Below are 16,908 nucleotides of genomic sequence, written 5' to 3'. Positions count from 1 at the left end.
GATCAATTGGTAATTCCATTTCAAATAAGTAAAAGCATCTGCCATCCCACAGGGTCCATTCTTCAAGTTTTCCCTTATTTTTTGTTTTTTAAATCGTGCAAACAGGGAAAAAGGTGATACAAAAGAAAATGAGATGTTATAGCTACAGTAGGAGAACAAACTAAGAAGCCTTTTGAAAGCAAACTGGAGGGGCTATCAAAATTCAGTGTGTGCTTGGACCCAGAAAATCCACTTTTGGGTACTCACTCTAAGAAAATTTCTGCTCATGTACAAAGATTTATATATAAATGTTAACTCCTTAAGCATTAAGATTTGCGTCTACTTTGTTCACTACTGTATTCTCAGCATACAGAAAAGTGCCTAGGACACAGAGGGATTAAAAATATATTTAATAAATGAATAAATGAACAATGATATTCACAGCAGTATTGTTCATTACAACAAAGAACTAAGAAAAATAGTTTAATAAATGATTAAGAAATTATTCTATATCCCTACTATAGAATACTGAACTCTCAGAAAAATAAACTTATGTGCAAAGAACTAGACACATTAGCCAAAAAACAAAACAAAACAGGCAAGAAATACAAGTTGCAAGATATATGGTATGCTATCATTAGGGTACATAGGATATACCATTAATGTTTAAAATATAAAATTAAACCATTACATGCATAGTATAAATATTTATATGTAAATGCACAAGCAAAATTCAGGGAAGACATTGTTTATGGTGATTTCCTCTGGAAGGAAGAGTGAGCTTGACAGTTGGTGATAAGGGACAATTATTAAAATATTCACTTATAATCCTACAAACTAAAGCAATTATTATTTCCCTCTGAACTGTTATTCTACATCCTTTTTCCCTTATAGTTTTATTCCTATTAATGTACTATCCAAATTTTTTCATTAAATATTTTCTCCTTTATTAAGGTTCCTGTGAACTATTTTTTGTCTTCATAACAAAATTGTACTGTACGTATTCATCTATGTATGGTTTTTACTATTGGATATTACACATTTAGACTGCCTATCCATTAGTCACCCTTATTAATAACAATGATCACAAGGAATACTTTTATTTTTTTTAAATAGTTTATTTATTTATTTATTTATTTGACACAGAGAGAACGTGTGTGAGCATAAGCAGGGGGAGCAGCAGGAAGAGGGAGAGGGAGACGCAGGCTCCCTGCTGAGCAAGAGCAGATGCAGGGCTCGATTCTAGAACCTTGGGATCATGACCTGAGCTGAAGGCAGATGCTTAACCAACTGAGCCATCCAGGTGCCCCACAAGGAATACTTCTAAGTATTTAAACTTTTTTCCCCATTATTTATTATTTTCACAGTACAGATTACCAGATATGGGACTATCTGGGTAACAGTACTGCACATTTTAAAGTCTACTGAAAGACAATGACAGGGATGCATGGGTGGCTCAGTTGTTAAGGGTCTGCCTTCAGCTCAGGTCATGATCCCAGGGTTCTGGGATCAAGCCCCACATCGGGCTCCCCAGTCAGCAAGAAGCTTTCTCCTTCCTCTCCCACTCCCCTTGCTTGTGTTCCCTCTCTCACTGTGTGTGTCTCTCTCTCTCTGTCAAATAAATAAATAAAATCTTTTAAAAAAAGAAAGATAATGATGAATTTCTTTCCAACAGGATTATTCTAAGTAAAATTTGTACTAATGCCACATCTTAGCTGTTTATTTCTTTTATTAACACTCACCACAATTTCACATGAATTTCTGTACTTATCTGGCATGATAAGTACATGAGGACAGAGACCTTCTGTCTGTTCACCACTGCATCACCAGTGTGTGACTACTCAATAAATACATCTTTATTGATTGATGATGATTTACTGACTGATGAATAAACAAATACTGTACTGGAGTATTTCTTTTACAACCAATATATGTTTTCTGTAACTTTCCACATTTAAACTTACATTTTACCTCAAGAATCTGAAAGAAATACCTGACCTCCACGCTTCATTGTTTTACTCTGAACTTCTTTAATTACTTTTTAAAGTTAAAATAAATTTGTTATATCCATAAATCTGTATTTCTTCTCTTTTAGGATCTCTTTTAAGCCTAGGACCTTTGCACTTTTTTTTTAAAGAGAGGGAGCATGCAGGACATGAGGTGGGGGGAGGGCCAAAAGCAGAGGGGGAGAGAGAGAGAAAATCCTATGCAGGCTCCACACCCAGCATGGAGCCTGACACAGGGCTCAACTCCACAACCCTGAGATCATGACCTGAGCTAAAATCAAGAGTCAGATGCTCAACCAACTAAACCACCCAGGCGCCTTGACCTTTGCACTTTGTAACTACAACAATCTCAAGAGTATGTTCTAAATACTCTTGGAAAATATTTTCTTAAAGACTTTTTATTAATTTTTCACATAGTGGAACTATTAAACTGTCATTTATTCATCTATTACTAATTTTTAAAATAATACTAATCATATCTCTTCCGTTCTCATCCATGTAAAGATTCTTGGGAAATCGTTGCAGTATTTTATTAACATTTATGATGTTTTAAATCTTGACAATTTTAAGACAGTCAACATTGTGTCCTTAAAATAAAGGAAAATCAAATTCCCGCAATATATATATTAAAATGCTCTCACATCTGCCAGTCAGGTAAAGAATTTCCTACCTCTCCTATTTCCATAAGTGGTTCATTCATATCTACACCACCATAGCCATACTGAAGGTCAGCTTCTGTCAATTTATTCTTTTTAATAAACTGTGTGTTGAGATACCTGAAAAACAAATATAGTACCATGGACACTCTATTAAAATCAGGAGGAAAACAAGTAACTTGCAACTTGAAAATAACAATTTTAGGGTTATATAAATCAACTATAGAAGAGTGTGGTAACATATCCAAAGAAATTATGCAGAAGTAAGAAATACAATTTAAAAGGATCAAAAAGTATCAGCCAAAGGCTAAGAGCACTCTCTAGAGTAGTAGAGGAAAAGCCTATTACTTCAGTCTCACTTTTAATAACTCAAGGGTTTTGCTCTAAAAATTTCCAGTACTCATATAACCCAACAGCTAGTACCCAAGATGCTTCTACAATCCTTCTGCAATATAATTTGCACATTCCCAGATTCTTCTTGGTAAGTCAGGATAGTTCACTTCGCAAGGAATTAAACAAAGAAATAGTTAAAGGTAAAACTCAAGTCCATTCTTCAATTTATATCTATCACCAGGAAAAGATGTAACTTTTCATTTTTAAACAACAACAAAAAGAGATCACAATTAGTAGGTAAGAAAATAAAATAGACTGTTATATACAGGAAGTAGTATGGCCAAAACTGACAAATGTAAAATCACTTCGTCCACCCAGAGGAAAACAGCTTTATAATGTCTCAACATATTCTAAGACTAATAGCTGTATTGAACTCCACAAATTATTGAGTTGAATATAGAGTTCTTTATAGGAAATAAAATGTGTAGAAAGGGCTCAAAATGTTATTATAGCACTCACTTTTCGCAATCTTAGATTTCACTATAATGCCTATAATGCTCACCACCTAAAAGTACTGATTTGAAAGGTTCTGCCATGTGTAAATAGCTATAGACAACACAAATAGGCAATAACCACAAAATCTCTAAAGTAAAACACTTTCTAGCGTTCACTTCATCAAAATGAGAAGTCTACTTCATGTCTGCAGACAAATGAAACTGAAAACAAAGACAACAAAAGTTTCAACTGTGTAACTTCACAAACAACTCTAGGAGACAATGAAAAACACAATTCTTGGAATTAACGCCAAAGCTGTATAGATAATACCACTTACACAAGTTGCACTCCGACACCGACTGACTACAAGCCTCTAAACTCCAAGGCTTAAAACCCTGGTAACTCCCTTGGACATCTTAGTCTCCTTTACCCATGTTACAATGTCCTATTACATTTTTCCTCCAAAATGCCAATTCATCCTTCCTCCCATCCTCTCCAGTAGTTCATCCTCCTAATTCCATGTTGGGTTTTCAACCATGCCTTTCATCTGAAGAAAGGGAACAGGACTGAGACAGAAATAAGAGCTAAAGAGAGAACGTCTGGGCTACCTGGCCTCAAACAGGAATATATAAATTGAAGAGATATTTTAACCTCTGGCCTCTGTCATTCAGGTCTCAGCTTCTCTTCTCTCAGGCCTGACCTAATACAAAGCCAAATGAACTTTAACTTCTACTCCGATTTAAGTAACTATATATAACTGTTTTATATTCTTCACGGTACTTACTACTTTGTGAAATAAATCCAATTCTCTCATTTGCTTACTTGCTCTGTACATCTGCTGCCTATCCAGAATATAAGAACTACAAAGCAAAGACCTTGCTTACACAGCAACCAGAACCAGTGGCAGGTAAATATGAAGTCCTCAAAAAATACTTCCTTGATGAATTACTGAATACATAAATGGACAAAATTCCAGACAGCAGGGATAATAAAAGCTAATATTAGAATACAAACTTAGAAAAGCAGCCTGTAGCCAGATCATAAAAACACAAATGCCAGGAAATAAAAGTAATCACTAACATTTACTGAGTTCGTGTCACGTGTCAGGCATACCTATAAGCATTTTATATGGCTGCATACTATGAGCTAGAGAAGTGTGGTATTATCGTAAGATCCTCCTTTTATATGTAAGAAAACTGCAGCTTAGAAAGCTTAAAGAACTTGCCGAGGGTAAATCTGCTAGCAAGTGGCAGAGCTGGCACAGAAATTTCACAAGTTCTCCCTCACTCATTCAACAAGTAGTGACCAAGCATGAACTCTAAATCAGGTAGTGTGCCAGGCCCCAGGGAGAGAAAGATGAAAAACAAAAATGTGGGCTTCCTGCACAGAGTTTACACATCTGGTAGAATATACAAACATAAACAAATATAATATTTCAACAGTGACATGTGTTCCCTGAGTAGTGGGACTTTGTCATATCTTTACCATTTATATGTGCCTTCCTTTATGCATCCTTTGCACCAAACCAAGTTTGTCGCACCAAACCAACACCAAAAAAGTTTCTTTTTTGGTCTGTGGTACCATGCCATTCCAGTAATCTCACTAAGAGATTAGAAACATTTACCTCTCTTCCTTCCATTTCACTCCTTTAATCAGCTGCTCTTCATGTCCTCTTAAACTGCTACTCACACTCTCCCATTACTTTCCTTCTCTCTTCCAATGCCTCTTTGCCTGGATCATGTGCAACACTCCCATGACTGGTCTTACTTCCTGTTTCTGCCATCTCCAATTCATCTAAAAATTACTCAGCTATTCAGAATCCTGAGTAGCTCCTTTATACCTATAGAGTAAGTATAAACTTCTGAGGATAGCAGTTTGTTAATGCTGAACAACCAGCTGCTAGATCTGCAGAGGTCAGGAATCACTATTCCGTTTCAAAGATCTGTATGTATATTCTTGAGCCAGCATACTGCTTTAGTGGAGCTTTATGTCTGATATCTGACAGGATAGGATAAGTCACTATTCTCTTTACCTCATGGAATAAAACAAACTTACAATTAACTCTATCTTTCTCATTCCAGATTTCTATTCTTTTTTTTTTTTTTAAAGATTTTATTTATTTATTTGTCAGAGAGAGAGGGAGAGAGAGCGAGCACAGGCAGACAGAGAGGCAGGCAGAGGCAGAGGAAGAAGCTGGCTCCCTGCCGAGCAAGGAGCCCGATGTGGGACTCGATCCCAGGACGCTGAGATCATGACCTGAGCCGAAGGCAGCTGCTTAACCAACTGAGCCACCCAGGCGTCCCTCCAGATTTCTATTCTTGATGTTAAGTTTAAGCTTGATAGATAAGCTTTTAAAATAATTTAAAGATTTAACTTAAAATGTAAACAGCACAATTTTTCATTTTGATGTGTGGATACAATTCTTAATTTCTGTCATTGGAGTACTTTACAGTCAATTTTACTCATCATACATTTGTTTTTAAATTAAGACATACATTCTAGGAAATCATAAAAGAAATCAGGTTCCAATAATTTCTTAAAATATTTTATACTCTACCACACAGGCAATATCTTGCTGTTCTGCTCACATATAATGCAGTAGTTTTTATAATTTTTATAAGGTTTTTATAATTTATTTCATCAACAAAGTATTTAGTAAGTATCCTTTGCTTTCCTGGAATCTTAGCACTGACAAAATTAAATAGTACTTGATAATAAGGAATAGCCAAAAGTAACTTTGAAGCCTCAGAGAAACCAAGCATTTCAATCTGTCTTAGGAAATTCCATTACAAAATTGTTCTCATGCTAATACCTACTGGGATTTCAAGAGTTTTTAGTTCTCCAGTTAATATCTTATGTACTCCACTTCAAGAGCCAGCAGGATCTAAAGACGTATCGAGTAGTGGGAAACATTGAGGCAGGAATATCATTATTTTCTTTAAAGTCAGAATCCTTAAACTACCTATGCTAATGCATATCCATTTTATAAATCAGTCAGAATAAAGAAGAGGCTAGAAATTACTTGATAAAAATATTAAAAAATACTTTTGAAACAAAAATGAATTTTTCTTTTATTTCTTGACACAGATTTCTTTACAGAGTATGACTAAAAATGATAGCTAGCCTTGATAACCTCAGTACCCCACAATTAAAAACTATCATTAAGCAGTTTTCATCTAATTACTGCCAACTATATCCTCTATGAAAAGGATCTTACCATCTATACTACCAATATAATTAAATAAATGATGATCAGCCACAGTGGTCAAATAAAATTCTCTATAAGTGAACCCCAGGAGCCATCAATTCTAAGTCTTTGATAAAGACAGTGGAAGGTTACTAGGTGATTTCAGAGTGATCCGATCTGCATGTTAGAAAAAATAACATGAGTTCAGTAAACAAAAAAAATTTGAAATCAAAGGCTGGAAGACTGCTTATAGGGACTTATCATTAATAAGAGAAACAACAAAATGCTTACAATGCAAAGGAAATAATGAATTTAAGAGACATTTGGAGGACCTGACCAATAGGGATCAGGTAGAGAGGATAACCGTAAATGAAGAAAGGATAACTGAGGCTTCCAGCATCTACGTATGGATATACAGTATTATTTTCAATTAAAGTTAGTAATACTGGTGCGCCTGAGTGGCTCAATTGGTTAAATATCTTAACTCCTGATCTCAGCTCAAGTGCTGATCTCAGGGTCGTGAGTTCAAGCCTTGTATTGGGCTCCATGCTGGGCATGGAGCCTACTTAAAAAGTAATAATAAAAAATAATAAAATTAATAATACTGGGGACAGTGTGGATGTAAAAGATAATAAGCTCAGTTTTGAAATCTGCAATACTACAATGTACCCATGGAATACCCTAAAGGAACAGGCAGGCTAGGTAAAAAATACTCCTCTGAAACTTAGGCCACCTGGGATAAGCCCATATTTTGGTGGTTAGCAGTATACAGGTCGTGGCTAAAACCAGGAGAAATTGAAATCATTCTAGAAAGAATGCACAGTTTAAAATAAGTTATGAGAACAGAATCTACCTAAATGACTAAAAGAGTGTATTTAGAATGAGACTAAAGTAAAATGAAGAAGTTAAATAGGCTTAATTGGACTGATCTGGGTTTAAATTGTGATTTTTTTTTTTTTGTAGCTGAGTAACGCTGAGTCAAGTCATTTAACCTCTTTGAGCCTAGTTTGCTCCGCTGCAAATCTGGTGACACCAACTACCTCATATGGTTTATATACACACATACATTTGTGTATATATCATATGTATTTAATAAAAGCTCAGTAACAGTACCAATTTATTATTAATATTAGTATTTATTTAAATAGTACCAAGTTATTGATTTTGGCAAATAAGAGATACAGACAGATGCAAGGAGAACCTAGGAAACAAAACAAAACAAAAAAAACAATTTAAATCTTTATGAAAATGTCTCAGCTCAAGAGGGAACACACTGCACATAGCATACTGCACTGGCATACAGTCTAACTACTCTCTTAGACATCTATATACCAGTGGCCCAAGCTTCTCAGCAATGCCAAAGGCATGCATGTGTTCTCACTCTTATCCTTAAGATTCCTCTAATTCTCCTCCACAATTTATCTAGGGTAGTCCTGAAAGTTCTATTTATGACTATCTTACTTTGATGGATGAAAAGGGAAAAAAAAAATACCATGTCAATACGTTTAATGTATGGCAAAAACTGTTTTATAAAAGCCAAAGCCACAGTAAACCTTGTGCTTGTCAGAAACTGCTAGCTTCTGATTTTATTACATTTGGCTCTTCTAAGAAGAAAAAAAAAGCTAATGGTGGTTGAAATAAACTCCAGTTTTCAACAGAGGCAACTTAAAGTAAACTTCGGTGTTGTTATAAAAACCTACAGGAACAGGAACCACTGAAAAAGAACAAACATTTACCTCTCTTCCTTCCATTTCACACAAAGAGAACCAAGCCCTAGCCTCAGTGTGGTACTCCAGCAATGCATGGAGTAACTATACAGACAATGCTCTGCCAGCCAGCTTCACTCCTGAGTTTCTCACTGGGGAGAAGTGAGGAGTTTCTCCCCAGTGAGAAACTGAGGCAGGGGTCCATCTCTGCCCAGGCCACAATGCATAGGCCAAAATTATCGCCTTCATCATAAGCCACAACCATTTCACGAGTAGTCACTCTCATTCCAAGGGTAAAAAGCCCAGGTGACTTAACAATACTATTCCTTATTTATCCACTTTTCTTCAATAAATAGGTTTCTTCCTTATGTACCCAGGAATTTATTTCCATTGTCTCTGTGAACGGGTTAGAGAGGAGCACACAGAAATATGAGAGCACCACAGAAATATGCCAGAGTGACAGTTAACACAAAAGATCTAAGTAGAAGACTGGGTAGAACAAGGAAGAGGGAAGTTCAGAGACAGGAATGGCAGAAAAACACATCAGAATTAGTCACTTAGAGAAAGGAAGACAAGCAATTCAGACAAGCAATCCAGACAGATACGGGAGTACAAGGAGAGACAGGAAAATGTGAGAGAAGGCATTATGACAGTGTAGGTAATTTAATACAATGCCTAAAGGATAAGGTAGAACTTCAAGAGAACAACGTGTTTCCATGAAACATAAAATACTGGATCTTACAGTCAAATAAGAACATACTGGAGGGGAACATGGGCTTGGATTTATTTCACCAAGTTTCATCCAAGCTGAAGTTGCACTTTGGAACTCTGTCAAGATTTAACATGTACTATATAGAGAGAGAAAAAGAGTCCCAGACAATATGAAAAAAAAAATAGAACTATGAAATTAAATATAGTTTTAGTTTTCAGAGAGTAACTTTCCATACCCTGCCTGGCTTCCAAAGACCCACATGACCCAGACTACAGACCTTTCTCCATAGCAGACAAAGCCCATTGAGCAGAGAATGCTTTAGTTTTGTTCATTTATTTAAAAATTTAAAAACAAAAAGCCAAAACGCAAAAGTCCTTCAATCACTGAATACCCGCAACATTGCTTGGGTTTTCAAGAGTTTAAAGGTATACTTACCTATACAAGCAGTCCATATAGTCTGCACCTTTGCTATATTCCTCCCAATACCTATGATACATAACAAGTACTTGCTCTTCAGACTCCAGAACTCTCTATATAAAGAAGAAATACATTTTTACTTGGAAAGCGCTAATCATTTTCATTTGTAAGCTATGAAATTTATCAAAATTATTTTTAAAAGTATTCTATATTTACAATTACATTCTAATTTAACTACTTTTAGTAAAACTTAAATTACCAGGAAAAAATGTGTCTTAGATATGAAAATAAAGCATCCATACTAGAGAGTAAACAGTTCCATTCTCTAAAAAGATAATGGTGTGAGGTATCTTTAGGCTACAATATTATACTAAGATCAGTTTAAAAGAAGATCTAATTCTACTGCCATGTATCTGTGTGCTTCCTCAAATCCCTCACTTTTGGTCATCCTGCTAGTTATATAAATATATCATCACTCTGAATTACTCACTTACGTTAATTAGGCTATTTATGAAAATTTACACCTTTTCTATATTCCCCAAATAAGTTGTTTTATATTTACTTAACAGAAATCTATTACTTTTTAAAAAATAAAAATATCAAACTTAAACCTGAGATCTAATTTTTTAAAAGTTAATTTTGAAGGAAATCTAGTCTCAGTAAAAATACACTGGACTGACATTCAAAAGATACCAGGTTCTTTTATCTCAGTTCTTTCATAAACTGTCCCTAGGACTTTAAGCAAGTCATGACCTTAATTTCCATCTAATTAATTCTCTGCTGAAATGCTATGCTTTAAAATGTGGAATTTTAATAATTAAGGCTCAGGAGAAAGAAATGACCTATAAATAGTACTTTTTGCCTGTCATTTTAATAAATTAATTAAAAATAGCAACTATTATTAATAACACTGGGGGGAAAAGCACACTTAGAAACTGCTGCTGCTGGGTGAATAAATATGAGAACAATTTGTTACTGTTTGTCAAAACAATAAAAAAATGTTCATGACCTATGACTTAATAATTCTATGTCCATGAGTTTATCCTATAAAAAACTCGGCTACACAAAAATAATTTAGCTACCAAGATATTCACAGAAGTACTGCTTATAAAAACAAATTATATATATTGCAAATAATCCACATGCCCAGCAGTATGAGAATATTTAAACAAATTGTATTATCTCTACACAATGAAAAATTTTACAATCATTGCCAGGATTATAAAAGTCCATTTAATGACAAAGAGTATTATAATAATATTAAAATCAAAAAGATTATAAAGTGTATAATATGATTCCATTTTCTAATAAAAATGGAAGTCCACACAAAGCAAAAATAGGCAAAGGACAAATATCAAATTATATATATTATCAACATATGCCAAAACAGATGTATTTAAGTATAGATATTCAAAAATATTCACAGTAGTTAATTCTGAAAACGGCAATGCAATACTTTAGTAATTAAAAAAGTTCCCTCCCCCAATCAAACAAAATTTTCTTCTCACAGGTGAAACTGCTTCAAATCTGTTGGCTATGTTAATAGTTTACTTTGTCATCAACTATTAGCCAACTTCTTTTTTGTCACAGGATCTGAGAAAACATATGGTATACAATTATGTAAGTATTCTAAACTTTCATAAAACTATTTCACATTACTTTAAAAGGCAATTACACCAATGTTAATTTCCTAGTGTTAATAATTGTACCACTGTTATATGAGCTGTTAACCTTAAAAAGCTGGTAAAAAGGATATAGGAAATTTGTATTACTTTTACAACTTTCCTGTAAGTCTGAAAGTATTTCAAAATAGAACATTTAAAAAAAAAACACAACCCATGCTAAAATATAAAATTTGCAAAATTTGTAAGTGCCTTACACAGGTAACAATTATGGGATAACCAAAGTTCACTAGATTATCATAGCAGAACTTTAAATTATGAAACATTATAAGAACAATTTCAAGTATCTATTATCAAAACTGCTTTCATGAGCTGATAAATTATTGCACATATTAGAACACTAAAATGTATCTGCCATGTATAATAAAAAGTAGAGCATTTCCTTCTGAAGTTTTAAAAGGGAAACATCACATGATCAATTGTGCTCTAGGGTTATCACCACTTTAAAATTTATCTGCACCTAGCCAAATCCAAGGTTAGACACAATATTATACAGTGTTATTGTATCATTTAATTTTTATTTTATTTTATTTAAATTCAATTAATTAACATTATTACTTTTAGAGGTAGAGTTCAGGGATTTATCAGTTGCATGTAATGCCCAGTGCGCATTACATGAAGTACCCTTCTTAATGATCACCCAGTTACCCCATTCCCCCACCCCTCCCCCCAACGACCCTGTTTCCTAGAGTTAGAACAGCCTCTTATTGTTTACCTACCTCTCTAATTTCATCTTATTTTTCCCTCCCTTCCCCTATGATCCTCTATTTTGTTTCATAAATTCCACATGTGAGTGAAGGCATATGATAACTGACTTATTTTGCTTAGCATAATATCCTCTAGCGTGTCTCCACTTTAAAGATAAAGAAACTTAAAATTCAATCCATAGGAAGATTGAGTTGCCCATGGTCACACAGCTAATGAAGGTTAGAGTCATTTCTAGCCCAGACAATAAGTGATCTCTTCCTGATCAGACCAGTAGTCCAAAATAAGAAATACTGTCTATAGCCAAATTCCACAAATTCATTGTTCATACACAGATCAAGCCCGTGATGTTGCCCTTGTACATATGGCATACTAACTAAAATAAGTGGTCACAGGAACAGTTTCTATCATGCTTTTTATTTCTTTTTTTCATTTTTAAAAAATTTTTTATAAACATATAATGTATTTTTATCCCCAGGGGTACAGGTCTGTGAATCGCCAGGTTTACACACTTCACAGCACTCACCACAGCACATACCCTCCCCAATGCCCATAACCCCACCCCCTTCTCCTGACACCCCTCCTCCCAGCAACCCTCAGTTTGTTTTGTGAGATTAAGAGTCACTTATGGTTTGTCTCCCTCCCAATCCCATCTTGTTTCATTCATTCTTCTCTATCATGCTTTTTAGTTTACCATTTCCCTTTTTCATTTTAGGTTTTTCTAAGACTTTATGTAGGATATGAAGAGGCAGCTAAATGGCTAAAAATAATAAAGACAGAGATTTACCAAGAGGTGGGAAGCAAGAGTAAGAGAAAACGGTTCTAATAAACACCATCCAGAGGACATATAAGCAAATTTTAAAGTTGAACAAACCTTGATTTGAAACTCCACTATTTCAGTTACTAGTTATATGATCCTGAATAACTAAACTGATTTCCCTTGGAGAATCTAACATAATGCTTAACTCACAAACCTTAAATATATATAATCAAAAAAATGCTATTTAGGAAACAAAGCAAATAACCTTAACCTGATATAAGTTCTGCACTGGAAAACAGTAAACTAGCCTAATAGTAACTACCCAGCTACAAACATATTTATATCATGTATGTACTACTTCTTACCTTGTGCAAATGCCGTACGTGGTTTTCCAAAAAAATCTTAGTTTCTGTATAAAGTCTTTCTCCAAGGGGTTCAGGATAGGCCACACATAAAGCATAGATATCTCTAGTTAAATTGTTAAGGTTTTCATATTCTATATTGGAGATACTACTTTAAAACAAGAGATTTAACTCAAGTTTGCAATTTAAGGTTTTTCAGGCAATTTAAGATTATACAGATATAGAAAAAGTAAAATATATATAGCCAATCTTACTTTAAAAAGCCCTGTGTTATTCACATACTCATTCAGCAAATATTACTTGAGAATTAGGCAGCATTGTAAGAAAAATGGTTCTTCTCAAAGAGCTTAAAATTCAGGGCAGCATTCTGTAAAATCAAATTACAGCAGAAACCTACAAAATAAGGCTTATGTAAGAATGGACATAAGCATAATATCAACAAAGGACTCTGGAATATCATAAGCAGGTATGTCTATGCAGTTGTGAGAAACAAAACAATTACAGAAATTACTTATTTGACACAGTTTCCCACACCACAGCACTCATCAGAACATCCTATAACCCACACACTATCCTTTGGTATTTACTCCGTTAAAAGAATTATACTATGAATAGAAATATCAATTAATCAATTAAGTTTTTGAGTACCACCTTGCTAAGTATCACAGTGGGAGATATGCTGTAGCAGACAGTCCTTAAACAGAAGTCAAAGGAAATGGGATCTGATTGAGACTTTAGTTTTACTAGCCAGTGATCTTGACCAAGCCTCTCAACCCTTCTGCGTTGCCATTTCCTCATCTCTAAGTTAAAGATAATAAATCCTCTTTTGATATCTCTACAGAATCCTTTAAGACCCAAATTAAGTTCATGACTGTTAAAGTGCAGTTTAAAGTGCATACATAAACTGTGCATCACTGACCAGATGTTGAAGATGAAGCATACGTGAAGCAATCTGAGAACAGCTTAATTAGAGATGCAGATAAAAACTGAAAATAAGGTTGATTATTTGGGAGGAGTCAAGTACTTAATATACCTAATAATTTTAATTTATATTATAAATATATTCAGCATACTTAATATAAGAATTGGAATGTATTTCAAAATAAAAATTTTGCTTAAAAATACGGAGATGTAGGGGCGCCAGGCTGGCTCAGTTGGAAGAGCATATGACTCTCGATCTCAGAGTTATGAGTTCAAACCCCACCTTAGGTGTAGAGATTACTAAAAATAGTAATAGTGGGGTGCCTGGGTGGCTCAGTGGGTTAAAGTCTCTGCCTTCGGCTCTGGTCATGATCCCAGGGTCTTGGGATCGAGCCCCACGTCTGTCTCTCTGCTCAGCGGGGAGCCTGCTTCCTCCTCTCCCTCTGCCTGCCTCTCTGCCTACTTGTGATCTCTGTCAAGTAAGTAAGTAAAAATCTGAAAAAAAAATAGTAAACAAAAAATTTTAAGAAACAAACTTTCATTATAAAAAGATATAGAGGTAGGATGAAGACAGTTCCTCTTCTGTATCTCCATAACATTTCATATATTCTTTTTCTATAGTACTTTTATACAATAGAAATTATGAATACCTTTGTCATCCACACTAGCTGTTCTTAAATCATTTTTAGATTCTTTTTAGAATCTTTTTAGATCTATGAATCTTTAGATTCATAGATCCAAGGCACAATTCCTAACACATAAGAGGCACTTGGTGATGAGGTAGGGAATCAACATCATGTGATCTATTTACCTAGTATTTACCTAGTATTTACTCCAGAAAGAACAAGCAGCCCTCTCCATTATGAGGTCATGGATGGGTAGATTTTGACCAGACTTTTCCAGGTTCCTTCTAAATCCTTTTATTTGTTTTCATTATACATAATTAGTAAATAATAAAATATTAATGTATATATGTATACATTCTTCAATATACTACTGCTAAATATAAACAAACTTTTTACAGTTAAAAAACACAAAGAAGCAAAAATATCCATACAGTGTAATGTTGCTGTGCCAGGTTTTTTGTTTTCTGAAGATTTATTTATTTGAGAGACAGAGACCAAGAGTATGAAGTGGGGGGCAGAGGGGAGGGAGAAACAAACTTTCAGTTCAACAGCCTGACTCGGGGTTCAACCCCAGGGCCATGACATCATGACCTGAGCTGAAGGCAGATGCTTAACCAACTGAGCCACCCAGGTGCTCCTGTGCCAGTTATTTTTTTAGAAAAAAATACATAGTAAAGAAACACACTATTACGATTACTTTAAATCAGTCAAGATATCATGAACCTCTATAAAACAGATTAAGTAAAATAGTACATAAGAACTATTTACTAACAATAACATAAAAATATTAACCTATATTACAAAGAAAATAGAATTTTTTAACATACACCTAAGGAAAAATTTAGAAATTTATCCGGACAGAAATTCTGTAGAGAACTGACAATAGTTTGGGGAGAGGAGAAGGAGCAAGGTATGAATAAAGAAAGGTGCTCCAAAATAATGTACTAAATGAGCTCCTGGATCCAGCTTGGAGGTTTTAGCTATAAAGTCCTCGGGGGGGGGGGGGGCGGCTAATGCACCACATAAGAGTTTTATCATACATTTATACTCAATCTCAATTACTCATCACAATCTTACCCTAGTAAAAACAGATATAAAAGTGCTGTCAGAATTAAACATATTAGAAGAGAGTAGTTACCCCTAGTGACTGAGGGGAATGTGGGGTACTTCTGGGATGCTAGGAGTGCTATTTACTGGGTACATGGGTATGTTCATGTTATGAAAATCCACCTGTATGCTACTGTGTCAGTGTGTATACTAAACTTAAATGTATTTTTTTTTTTAATAAAGACTAAACTTAGACAGGATCCAGATCAATACCTTTGGCAAAGGTGTGATGCACTTAAGATATTTAAGTTCTGAATACCTACTTTGAGTTTTCATCTATCATATTTGCACTACCTTTTTTTTCCCCTAAAGCCACAATACACTTATTTCTAAAATACACAACTTGATACTGAAAAATTAACATGATTCAATACCATAATTTCAGTATGATATGCTAAATTATGTGCCCAAACGTTCTGTATCACCAAACCTAGTATCTCAAAATATCCCCTGCATGCACATGTAAACAAAATTGGCTAAAAGGACTCAGGCTACAGGATTTACCTTCCTTCCACCTAGGGAAAAAGGATCTGTGCAGGGCAGGGAATACAAGGAGACTTTCCCATTTCAATCCATATACAGGATTTATATACTGTTTGACATCCTGAATGAGGATGTACTTGTGTCTTTTTTAATGGAGTGTGCCTTAATAAATCTTTCAATTTTTTAACTCACCACAGTTTGGGGTCTCAGTTAACCACTGTATAATGTCACTTAACTATCTAAAACATATTCCTAAATGTGCTGTTTTTCTCTAACCTATTCAAATATCTAACCACCTTGGAAATACTTAAGCCTTGAGAAGAGCACCCAACCCTCTATGATCCAATTATGATTTGGTTTTAGAGAAGGCACTTTAAAAAACAAAAAATGGGAAATAACTGGAGAAGGCCAGTTTTAGATTTAAACGCTTTCTTTTCCAAAGTCATCTTTTCCTTATGTTACTCTTTAGGGAGCCAGGATATAAAAATTCCTCTATTATGAACTTTCCACTTATAAAAACTCTCATAGCCAAAAAACAAAACTGTTCAGAGCAAAAGTTTTATACTCTGTTACAACCAAAAGACAGTATTGGCCAGAAGCAAAATCATTTATTTTATTTTCTCTACTAAAGGTGTTACCTAGGGGTGCCTGGGTGGCTCAGTGGGTTGAGGCCTCTGCCTTTGGCTCCGGTCATGATCCCAGGGTCCTGGGATGGAGCCCCACATCAGGCTCTCTGCTCAGCCCAGAGCCTGCTTCCTCCTCACTCCCTGC

General features: G+C 34.8%; 1 protein-coding gene across 3 annotated transcripts in view; it reads right to left on the bottom strand.

Moving 5' to 3' along the window:
* CUL2 (cullin 2) overlaps positions 1 to 16,908 on the bottom strand; it is a 105,260-nt gene that overhangs the window by 55,420 nt on the left and 32,932 nt on the right. For all 3 annotated transcript variants that reach the window (XM_044229229.1, XM_044229228.1, XM_044229230.1), the window contains exons 3-5: positions 13,004 to 13,106; positions 9,510 to 9,604; positions 2,656 to 2,761 (exon numbers count right to left, since the gene is read on the bottom strand). In XM_044229229.1, coding sequence (XP_044085164.1) covers positions 2,656 to 2,761; positions 9,510 to 9,604; positions 13,004 to 13,106 — 304 coding nt within the window. The remainder of the gene's footprint in view (positions 1 to 2,655; positions 2,762 to 9,509; positions 9,605 to 13,003; positions 13,107 to 16,908) is intronic.

Source organism: Neovison vison, chromosome 12 (genome assembly GCF_020171115.1).
Source record: "Neovison vison isolate M4711 chromosome 12, ASM_NN_V1, whole genome shotgun sequence".
Lineage (NCBI taxonomy): Eukaryota > Metazoa > Chordata > Mammalia > Carnivora > Mustelidae > Neogale > Neogale vison.
Note: the sequence above shows the minus strand (reverse complement) of the source record. Positions and strands in the feature narration are given on the sequence as shown.